This window comes from Micromesistius poutassou (genome assembly GCF_964030765.1).
Source record: "Micromesistius poutassou genome assembly, chromosome: 13".
Lineage (NCBI taxonomy): Eukaryota > Metazoa > Chordata > Actinopteri > Gadiformes > Gadidae > Micromesistius > Micromesistius poutassou.
This window is the reverse complement of record NC_140283.1, coordinates 13,155,304-13,167,803: the sequence shown is the minus strand read 5'-3', so window position 1 is coordinate 13,167,803 and position 12,500 is coordinate 13,155,304. Positions and strand designations below refer to the sequence as shown.

Below are 12,500 nucleotides of genomic sequence, written 5' to 3'. Positions count from 1 at the left end.
GCATATTATCTGTGTGGAGTTTCATGTTAGAGCTGTTGGTCGACTTGTAGTTTTGAAGGCCCTTTGAGTAGAATATGTTGTGTATTTGTATTTATCTGCATTCAGAGAGGGTATAGCATCGACGTCCGTACATTCACATGCAGGCCTAGTGGCAGCAATGACGGAAATATAGATATGCTATACGTTCATCTTATCTTATCCTATACCTCTAAGTCTACTATCTTTTTATGATGCAATTTTGCCATCTAGTGGTGGAATTTGAAAACCACAAGTTATTTCTACAGAAATCCTATTTTACTGGCATCAATTTTCCTTCCTTTAAATTAATGGCATACTATATAGAGGTAGCAGTTTGCGTTTTTCCTGAAAATCTATTCCATTAGTTTCATCTGAGTGAATAAAACCTTGGTGGACCAATAATGTTACGTGATTAGCAAGAGGGTACTTCTGACTGCAGGATATATATATATATATATATATATATATATATATATATATATATATATATATATATATATATATATATATATATATATAAAATATATAAATAATAACACAAACACATCTAGATACATGATTTTATCTAAGTTAAGTATTAAGACAGTCGATACACTGCAGTTGTGTTGAATTCTAATTGGATTCTAAAGATGGAGATATGTGTTGATGAATGTTAAACATTTTTTTATATATTTCTGAAATCAATAATGAAAGGAAGAGCCAGCTCACTTGAGATTGTTGAATAGAAGCTCTTCTTTATATTTATTTGTTAGACTCTGGGGAAACAGCTGATTTTTTTACAGCACAATTTGCATATCTTAACACATCCTGTGTACAACAACAAAACCATAACATTAGATTCTTTGTTTTTGCACAGAGTGAAAAAACAGGACAATTGTACAAGCATATTTCTATACAATCAGCATGACAATAAATCTATACATATTTTCTCTTTTCAAACGTAACTTTGAGGCAAAATATACAGACAAACCATCAACGAAACATGCAACATACAAAACGGAAATTCTCAGACAACGATTGAAGTAGAGTAGATTATTTTTCTCTTTTACTCTCATTGTTTCAATCCATTTATGGTTGCACAGATAGTCATCGGTAGACAGCACAAAGTTTTGGACAAACAGTCACCTCCCCTTGGTTGAACTAAAGACACGCCTCTAGTGGCTAGTTACGTCTTTACATAAGTCAGTGTTTGTTTTTTTCTTCTTTTTATTTTGACACACACATGCTCAAACCTCGGACAACATAAACATTCACAACCTTTTGTAGAAAATAAAAAAATACAGTATTTACATGAAATCAAACAAACAACCCCACTCAACATTCACACCCCACGGGTGCACACAGACCGGACGGACGGACAGGTTTCACAGGATAACAGCTGATCCACACCAACAGTGTTTCGCTGGAGGGGAATGTCTAAATACGTGGGGAGGGAAGGGGGGGTTAAACTGATGCCTTGGCATTTAAGTCTTTCGTCAACTGTGATTTCAACTCATGGGCTTGTAAACGGTCCAGAAGAACTATAATTGTATATGCAAGACGTATCCACAGATTGTGCATTGATCAGAAAACCCCCCTTACAATGTGTTTTTTTTTTTATTCTCGACACAAAATGCACACAAGATATTTTTCCAATGCCACCAACGTTATGATTCTATTTGTTTCAACATAGTAACACCGACACCCAAACTCGCATGTCCAGACACAAACAAAGAAGACCAGAAAATAAAGATATACTAAAGTGCACAAGCTTTGTCCACCTGTTAACAGGTGTTAACATCACAATTTAATGTCTATAAAAACAAGTTTTTTTTAATTGACTTTCAATGATTTGAAATTGAAAAAATTAAATATTCTATATTGTACCTTTTTCAGACAATAAAGTCAAATATTCAAGAAAAAAATGCATTCACACACATATACAGCTCTTGCATAGAATTACCTCAACAAAACATAAGGACTTGTAATAAAAAAACAAGGTTGGCACAACTAAGTTGTTGTTTTTTTTCTTTTCCAAAAACCATTCATTCATCATTTAGTAACTTAATCATTTATCATTAATTTGCTTTAAGTACAGTTTAAGTCATTAATTAACTCAATGTATCGTCACTATCTCAATTTTAAATGCAGATTTTGACAAAAATATAAACAAACAAACAAAGATTTAAAAAAGATATAATTAATGCATCAGCCCTGTCGTATGCCTCAAGACTGCAGTTCAGAGAGTCACCTGTAGGTGTCCCTCTCTACACTGTTGATATGGCAACACATGCAGCGACTAGTGTAGTGTTGTAATAGCCGACCCCGAGCCTTGGATTCAGCAGGATCTTTGGACTGAACCTCAATGGGCCGTCGAAGTGCTTTGGTCACAGGCAGTGAGAGGGGCTGACACACACCAGCATAACAAGCATAGAGGCCACCAGGCTCGTACCAAAATGGATGTTGGGACAGTAAAAGTCACCTTTTTTTCTCTTTTCTCAGTTTTCCTCAAATCATTTATTTTCAAATGGTTTTGTCATATTCCTTTTAGTTACAACTTGAGAGCGTGACCTTTAGTTAACAAACACGTATTTTGACACATTGTGGTTTGGTGTGAATCGTAAACAAATATTCCAGACAGAGACATGATAGTGATATCTGAACAATCACACCAATACTAATGTATCTTTGAAAAACCAAAAAAAGGACTAAATTAATTGAACCTAGCGACACCAACAGTTGGCATGTATAACATTCCTTATGGCATTTCCCTCGACCTGATGTTAGCACCCATAATTATAGAATTATAGGCCTGTGTATCACAATATATTGTCCTGTATATATCCTACCTTCTCCACACAGCCTGGCATGCAGCACACAGAGAGACGGTGACAGAGAGAGATACAGAGAGAGACAAGATTGTTGTGAAAGTGTATGTTATCTGACCTATGATGCTTCTTTAAATCGATTTCAGCCATGTGTTCATAGCCACAGTAACACTGTGATCTGCTGTAGGAAACGAAACGGTTTGAGGTCCACAGTCACGTATTAAACCAGCTACTGAGTCTGTAGTCTGAACGCTCTGGAAAACAGTAGCCTTCTGGATTGTCGCTGCGCTACCCATAGAGAGAGACAGTGAGTATGTCTATATGTTGAATCTAATAGTTATAATAATTAATTATAATATATGTTTTCATCTTGATAGACACAGACAATAATCTTTGCAGAGGACAGCTCCTATTTAGAATCTGTGTTTGGACATAGACTGTATCGGATAGTATCTTTTATACGCCTCACACTAGACTCTATGTGAGACACATATAGAATAGAATATATTTATATGTTTGATATGTACACATTTGAAATGATTCACATTATTTTCATGCCATGGTCAACCGTCTCGGTTGTAGTATCTATCATACACTAGACGGACGTTAGGGCATTCCTTCACAATCAGACATTGAAAAACCTTCCTGAAGCCATACCAACACTACACCACAATCATCACTATTCAGAGGCAAGACATAGAACCAACATTTGAAACTTATCTTCAAAGATCCACGTCTTTGCGATCATAGAAACATCATATAATTTCTATATATTATATTTTCCATTGGGAATGCTTTGAGCGACTAGTCCAGTCGCGGTAGGGTCTACACAAACAGGTTGGGCTGGCCTGCCGGAGATGGGGGCAGATATAGTGAGAGGGACATCAGAGTCTCTCAGCTGTATTGCTGCTGAATTCCTATTGGTTGCCTGCTGTGGTGATTTGCATACTAATAGTAATAGACCCAGGACACGGCCAATAGGTCTGCAGGCAGTGTCTGCCTTATAAACAGTCTTCAACGTGATTTTAAGCCATATTCTAGCCGACAGATCAAACAATATCCATCCCTTTGTCCTCCCTGTCTCCATTTTTCTTTTTTTTCTCTTCTCTCCTCTGTTTCAAAACAAAATGTGGATATCTGTGAGATGAGTTCCTTGTCCGACCTTTCCTTTTCCTGCCATTCTCGTTGACCCCCTGGAGATTTCTTCGCCCCCCTCCCTCCCCCCGGACCACAGTCTCTCTTGCGTGATGACGTGACATCATCATCATCACAATCATCATCATCATCATCATCATCATCATCATCATCATCATACTCATCATCAGAGGTTGCTCTGATTGGTGCTAACTAGCAACTTGTGCCAGCTCACGACTCTCTTCCTCATGTCCACCTTGTCCAGCCAGATGTAGGCCTCGCCGATCAGAGTCTTCTTCACAAACTTGCCTCCGTTGGACACAAGGAACAGCTGAGAAAGAGAATCACGTTCCAAAGGTTGGTTATCGACGCCACTCGTTTACGTTGTCTGCTGCTTACTGACTGTTTTAGTCTATTAGCAGATGCTTTTATCCTTGGAAACGTTTTTTAACATATGGCCCATTTGGGTTTCATAGGAGCAGGAGACAAGCGTGTCAGAACCCATGTAACATGCCAGCCAATAGGAAGCCACCACTCTCTCGCCACCAATGGGGCTTTTAGCTGGAAGACACAGACCGCTTCTATTTTACAGAAAATATCCCCCCCCTATTTAAATATGTTCAAGTTTGTGTGAACCAAACAGAAAGGTGAGGTTTACCTACCCTAAAGGGCAGTCTGGGAATCTCTCTCTGCTGTGTTTCCCTGCTACAGGCACGCTAAATTGTTCCCCTCAAGGATTATTGAAACAGTCTCTGTCTATTCTGTTATTCGTCTTTGCCACTAATCCACCATTCAAAATGGATAGGCCCATCCTAAAACAAAACCAGAAATTGTATTCCTAGTATTTGAGTAACTAGTTAAATCTGTAGTATTGAGTTTGGCATTGGTTCGATGCGGTTCGACGTTGGTTCTGTGGTTCACAGAGTTTTTCTTGATTTTTTAAAATAAAAATCAAACTATGCATATTTTTTTGGAAATGCATATGCTTATGCTGTATGTTAATGTTATTTATTCACAGACTTACACTTGCTACCCAAATTGAATTGATTTGAATGCTTATTTATCTTATGTTTTATCTTCAATTTTACCTTATTCTATTTTTTCTATAATCTCGAGCTGAGCAATTTCAATGGCTACAAGCCCCTCCCCCACCCCCCGCTGTCCCGCCCCGGGGTTAATATGGTGTGCGGGTGGTGTGTACCTGTATGGAGTGTCCAGTGGGGTTGAGCGGGAATCGGAAGGTCTCGTTGAAGGAGGGCTCCCGGTCGTGCCGGCAGACCCTGGTCTTCTTCTTGATGATCCTCTTCTGTGTGGCTACGTTCACCACGTACAGCTTCACGTACAGGTCTGCACGTGGTGGGTCAATGATAAGCTTAACAGGGGCACACACACACACACACACACACACGCAAATGCACACACCCGCACACACATGCAAATATGCAGACACACTTACACATGCACATGCACATACACAATGACACACACATACACACATACGCACGTACACACACTCACGCACACACACACGTGCTCGCACATGTGAACACACACATGTACACACAGATGCACATACATGCATACACACATGTGCACACACACACACACACACACACACACACACTGACCAGGGAGGTGATCCGGGCTCTTGAACTTGTAGGTGATGTTCCTGCACTGAAGCACCTCCAAGACCAGCTGGTCTCCGTCGGTCTTCACCTCCTTCTTCAGAGCCACCTTGATCTCCCCCATCATCTGGGTTTTACCGCCTGAATGGGTACACACCGAGGGGCAGGTTACACAGGGAGGCCCAGAAGAGCAGGGGGAGGGAGGGAGGGAGTGCTATGCTGCATGGTTAAAGGTCCCATGACATGCCACCAGGTGCGGTGTGATTAGCTGTTACTTCTAAGTTGTTTTGTCTGTTATGACATCACAGGTGGGCGTGTCCACCTAGATGTGTGCTGGATAGATCAGGCTACCAGCCTACCCGGTGGACTGTAGCAAACGTTGCTCATATATCCAGCACACATCTAGGTGGACACGATAATCACACCACACCTCGTGGCATGTCATGGGACATTTAAGCTCTGTCTTGAGTGGAGAGATAGCAGGCTCTCTGGACCTAATTAGAAGACAGCTGTTGTCAGTTTACTAATCACTTGTCTCCTCTTTTAAGGCAAGCCAAACCCCCTGACCCAGCCCTTTATCAAATGCTTTCAGGTGATTTTTCGCCCCTTCAAATCTTACTTCTTATGGCATCACTTGACCATGTGACCATACCAGCCAATCACAGGTTATGCATGCAATAGCATGTGTTTGGCCTATAGAGGGAGTTCTCTACTAGCAAACTGAGCAGTGTTGGGGTTTGGTTCGCCTTTTAAACCTGGCTGGCGACCAGAGAGAAAGTCTGAAAAGAGATTGAAAATAGTGTGCTTTGAGCTGCTTAATAAGAGCCAGTAGTATAGACTCATCCTTTTACAGTATCCCTCATGTTTACCGTGACATTTTGAAAAAGTACTAGGAGAATATTTAGTTTTCTCTTGAGATACCTGATATTATAGCCTCTGCACTTGGTGTGCACTCTGTTTTAAATATTTAACAACTACATAAGGTTTTTCTTTCAAATGTAAAGCTTCACAGCCCCGACTCCTTATATTCCTCCTTATATTAGTTATAAAAGGTAATACCTACAAATATTTAGATAATCATAGATATTTTTTCTGACAGTTTTAATGCAGGCTAATCATGTCTGCACGTGTGTGTATGTGTGCGCGCGCGTGTTCACAAGTAGGTGTGCATGCATGCATGTGTTTGTCCCTGCCAAGCCATGGAATACAGTGTCCCTCGAGGCTTTGTCGTGAGCTGAAATGGGAGATGAAACTGCTTGTCATCGGAGCTACGTGACCGAAACATGCGCTGAGCACTGAGGACAAATATACTATGACACCTTGTCGTTCCTCAATATGCAACGATGCTCCGGTATCATCAGGCTGCATGAATTATTGTTCATTGTGTGACCGTGCTATACACACTGTGCAGCAAACCCGTACGGCTGAGTATAACAGGGCATCAACACCGAGATACAACCGCCTGAATGAAACAGTGAGAGAATAAAACCTTATCCGGAACAGAAATAAACAGACCAAGATAATTGGAGTTGAAAAATGTGTGCTTGTTGTGAGCAGTTGAAATGTTGTTATTTTGATATCTTCACGGTTTTTTCTTCATGTTTTTTACTGTTATTGTTGCTATATATAGTATCAAATTGATTTTCTAACCCTAACCCTAACACCAATCTATGGAAAATGCGAAGATTCTGTAGATTCTGTATTTGTTTCCCACTAGTCCTCCAGCCTCTTTGTTTGTGGTTCTTCTGCAGTAATCGATGCTTCGGTTAGTCTCAGCCTCACTTGTAAGATGCTTTGGTCTCGAGTATCTGCTACGTCAATTTATGTAAATCTTAGCATAAATCTTTTGGAACTTAATACAATCCAACAATATATGTGCGAGGGCAGAGATTTTCTGCCCCTGGACTGACTAGACAAGCTATTGAATTATGGATGATGGGGTTTTCTGGTTACACACCCACTTGTGGTATAACTCATATTGGAATGTATGTGCTTTATCTTAATGAATAACATTACTTGGAGCGTAGTTGTAGTATGCAATCTGCTGTTGGAATAAGTTATGTAAAAAGCTTGTCAGAAAACTGTGAATGAATACAATTAAATAGATATGAAAATGTTTTTCTTCTGACACTCTGCTGTTTCCTTTATAGCCTAGTACCTACAGATGTTCACGTGATGTAGGCCGACTGTATGCTGCGTTTCAATTCGGGCTGGGGATTAATACATCACGATTTAAAGTTTTTTCATTTAAAGTCTCAAGGTTGTGATTAGTCCAGAGCATCAACAGTCAACCCCACCTTTTTAAGATGGTGAAGAAGCTCAGCCTAAGGCTTAGCTGTTCCCTATGGCTCCTTGCCTCATGCTTGACCACTGATCCAGCCACATCCTCCAGAGTCAAGAAAGGGAGTTTCAGAACGGAGCCGTGTCTAAAGCAAACGTAATCACACTTACCTTCATTTTCTAGACTTTCAAGCCGGTTGTCGTCCATGTCGTTAGTAATGGTCTTACCGCTGTTTAGATTAGGAAAAAGGTGAAGAAAACCGTTGGAATCTCTCCATCGAAAGCCAGTGGGAATACATTGCAGACCTCAGAACTCCTGGCGCTTTAGAATTGAAGGACTTACATGCGCGGCACTTGGAAGATGGCGCTGTCCATACCAGTGCCTACTGCGTCGTCTCGGTCCAGGGTGCCATACCCGTCCCCTACCAGGCTGGGGGCGGACAGAACTACAGACCCAGAGACGTCCCCAAGACGGTGGCCCGGCCCTGCAGAGGCAAGGGGACAGAACACATTACAGGACCATACCACCAAATCATGATACAGCATGGCAAATTGTTGGATATTTATATACTATATTAGATATCTTTTAGGACTTTCCTAGAGGTCTTTTCTTTTGTTTTTCACACTGATGAGGAATCATAAACACTCTCATATAGCTATATATTATAGCTATAACCAGGCATTTTTTTGATTTTTTTGTCAATCTGTTGAATCTGTCTCCATGATATTATGGTGTACATAATGAAGTTTTTTCGTTAGAGAAAGAAGATAATGAAGCAATGTGTTAATGGCTATTTGTATTATAACAAAGAGGGGAGAAGGATTTGAATTGTGATCGACGTCGTGCCGAGAGGACTTTGAAAAGGTCTTATCACTATTATTATCATTCACATTGGGAATCTGAGGCCTGCCTGCTTAGACAAGAAAAGTGAGTCAGTTTCTGTCTCACGCCGTGTTGAAGATATATTTGTACAGGATTGTATGTCCAGACTCGAGGTCTAGACAGCCCATGGCTTGTTCATCATTTCGATATATTTATACATTTAATGTCAAAGAAGAGCATCCGACAATAAGTCTGCCCAGGGAAACTATGCTGGGGCCATTAAAGATAGCTGTTAAAAGAAAAAAAAATATGATGATCACAATTATTACCATCATATCTCACCTTAATTAAAAAATAATAATCCACTGTATCTTTCAAGGCATGAGCGACTGCCCTCAGCGTTATTATGATTAGCTAAATCTCAACATAGAATTAAAACTCATGTTCCCATGTCTCCTTGCCTTCCCTCAACGCCTTTTCCCCTCATAGCTACACAAGCAGAGTGCTTGATTCTGATTGGCTGGAGTCAAGGATGGCGGGTGACTGTCCTTCCTTGTAAGTCTGATGCATGAATTTTAAGTTGAAGGAAAAAGCAGTGGGCGTTTGGATGTGTGTGTGTGTGTGTGTGTGTGTGTGTGTGTGTGTGTGTGTAGGTATATGTGTGTATATGTGTGTGTGTGTGTGTGTGTGTGTGTGTGTGTGTGTGTGTGGGTGGGGGGGGGATTGTCCCTGTATTTCATGGTTCATTGGGGGATCATACATTATTCTATGCATGTCCTCACACAGACGGAGCCGGGGAAGTTCAAACCAGCATACTAAAACAAGTGTCATTGCACTGGGGCTGCGTCACTCTGACAAGACGCTCTGGGTATCGTACAGGTTGGACCGCGCATACTGCCAGGGTTTAGGGGCAGCGTTGTTTATGAACATACTGCCAGGGTTTAGGGGCAGTGTTGTTTATGAACATACTGCCAGGGTTTAAGGGAACGGTGTTTATGAACATACAGACAGTGTTTAAGGGAACGTTGTTTATGAACATACAGACAATGGTTAAGGAAACGTTGTATCTGTACATACTGACAGTGGTTGAGGGAATGTTGTATCTGTACACATTAACAGTGTTCAAGGGAATCAGCTGTTTTATTTTTACTGGGTTTCCGTAGAAACCGCGTACTGCTGTTAGAACACACAAGAAGCAAATAAATGGAGAGCAACACGATTCTGGGGAATGCTTACTTTTTAAACTAACATACCCCTTAAGAACCAAATAGGGATGAGTATGCGTATAAGAAATCTGTGCCCACGATGTGATATTAAAGTATTAAAGCATCAAAGTAAAGAACATAATTATAATATTTAGAGGGATTTTAAAATGTGATTTCACCACTTCTTGTGGTATTGGTTGTTTGGATATGTAAGCCAATTACACAAACTAGTTTAATTGTTCAGCTAAAGGCAGAAAGATCCACATCAAGGAGAAAGGATGGGTAGATTCCATCTGAAATGTTTTGTCGGGCTACCTATATAGTGAACACCAGTGCACACAGATCTGTGTGCAATCGGTGTACCTTTATAGGACACTACTAATCATATGGGTTTTCATTGTCATCGGATTTATGCAATAGCGACGGTCTGGCACTTACAGGTCCTTTATGCAAACCAGCTGTCAACAGGGTGACAACCAACACGTGTCGACTGGTTTATGCAGCCAATACACGTCATGCCGAGGGATTTCCAGCACATGATGAGTGTACAAATTTCCCCCTACACTTATCCCCAGACAAAAGTGCACTATGTAGTATGTACTATTTAGAGCATAGCGAACGAGGGAACACTGGAGCAAGATCGAACCCAGCCGAGGACATGCAGAGGGCGACGAGACAGACTGGGCGTGTCCACAGGAGGACGTGTGTCACCCTACGGGGGGAGGGGCGGGGGGGCATTACTTGGTTGGAGGCGGGACTGTTGCACGGCAGCCTCGGCGGCCGCTATGGCGATGCCGGCGTCCTCCAGGTGGGCCTGGGTGACACTGCTCTTGCTCTGGCTGCGGGACGGCCCGTGGGAGCGCAGCTGGCCCTCCGAGGAGGACTTGGAGCTGCCGGGGCTGCTGTGGGACTTCTCCAGGGGGGTCATCAGGATGTCTGAAGGTAGCACAACCACATCGTCACCGCGAGGGGCCGGTTGGGGATACGGAGGCCGCTTCCATTTTGAAAACCGGTTCCGAGTACGTGAGAATAATCGCTGTGTTGGTTGAGCTCAGAGTCGTTTTTTTTTGGTTTTTATGTGCAAAGCGCACAAATAATACGTGAACGTAGAGTGGACATATTTTCATTTCAAATAGGGCTCTGTCTATTGTGGAGTAAGATATTTAAAGATATACGTTATTTTGCCTCTTCTGTCACTGTTCCAAGGATGTGTTAGTGAACCTCTGGATTCTGTTTGTCTTCTACGAAACCCCCTTGCAAATGGTGATGACGTATGATTGGAGCGCACACTCAGCAGTTTATTGACTAGACTCAAATCATGGGAGGAATGGCTTAAATTAACAACGTGTAGGTTAAATACAAGCCTATTAAGGAGAGAGTGACGAAATGCAAATAACAAAAGATTCCATAGGGGATTTGAAAGAATTTCAGATTCAATCATTTGGATTTGGATTTGGTCAATATCTGTCAAACCTCGAACCCCGAATCCCGAATCACTTTTGAAGAAGACAGAAAGAACAGTGGCAAATTCCACTTTGTTCGATTTACAATGTACCATTCTACATGAAACGGGGAATTCAATACAATTTGTTATTGGGGCGGCAAGCGTAAGGACTGTAATTACAGCTGCTGAAAAGGGATTAGTTGCGCCGTTTCCATGACAACAGGCTCCATCTCTATGACAACACAGACTGACCGTTATTCAAATGATTACTTCTGGCACTGAAGCCTGGTATTAACCAGCTGAGCATTGGAAGAGGAAAGTAAAGTGGACCAAAGTGTGATTATAGGTTAGTCGAACAGCAGTTCTAGAGCAGTGGTTTTCCAACTGTATGTATGGGACGCAAAAGTGGACTGCATCCAGGATGGCCTTGTGTGACCCTTGTGATGTATTTTATTCAACAATGCATGCCTACGTGCCATGTCTGCTTCGTTTGATCATTGAAGACTGAAAATGGACATACTAATATTGTAAAAAAAAATATTTAGACAGTTTTAATGATTAGCAGGCAATTTATCTTAGAACCATTTTGGGTTATGTATGTTGAAATTCTCTTCCGACAAAAATCAATAAATCAAATGCTCAGACAAAACAAAAAAGAACTATCTTGTATCTGTGGCTATCACGTATTGTCTCTTTCGACCCTAATGAAATTATTGGATGGCCTACTGGTCTGTCGACCTACCTTCCTGGCTACCTGTTCGCACCCGGGCAGTCATTGGGCAACAGAGTCTTACACAATCCCTAGCAGACCTGTTGCTAAAGATACTGAGCTAATCACTTGTTTTGGGAGAGTGGCTTTGGAGGGAGCCTGAAGATTTTTTCGTTTGGATACTTTCAAAATCTAGCTCACTCTGGCATGGTTCTCTAAATTGCCTTCCCTTACTCAAATCCTCTCACTTTCATGACATGGTAACGACAATGTGCCACTGTTTGGCAGGTCCTGGGCCAAAATAACCCTCCACATGTGGGATTAAAGCAGCGCCTCACCTTTGGCGGGGTCTGGGAAGATCCCGTGGCTTCTGCTCTTGATCACAGAGTTCTTGGGGGACTCCTGGCCACCGTCTCCCTGTCCCTGTTCATGGTGGCCGTGGGTCATACCAAGGC

General features: G+C 41.6%; 1 protein-coding gene across 1 annotated transcript in view; it reads right to left on the bottom strand.

Annotated features, from left to right (window-relative positions):
* Positions 1 to 4,146: 4,146 nt before the first annotated feature.
* The window catches only part of pclob (piccolo presynaptic cytomatrix protein b), a gene marked incomplete at both ends in the record, with an annotated part of 60,220 nt that continues 51,866 nt past the window's right edge, over positions 4,147 to 12,500 (bottom strand). Inside the window, 7 exon segments of the mRNA XM_084477902.1 lie at positions 4,147 to 4,290; positions 5,161 to 5,306; positions 5,588 to 5,725; positions 8,036 to 8,094; positions 8,208 to 8,349; positions 10,634 to 10,828; positions 12,384 to 12,500. The exon segment at positions 12,384 to 12,500 is cut by the window's right edge and continues 196 nt beyond it. Coding sequence (XP_084334028.1) covers positions 4,147 to 4,290; positions 5,161 to 5,306; positions 5,588 to 5,725; positions 8,036 to 8,094; positions 8,208 to 8,349; positions 10,634 to 10,828; positions 12,384 to 12,500 — 941 coding nt within the window.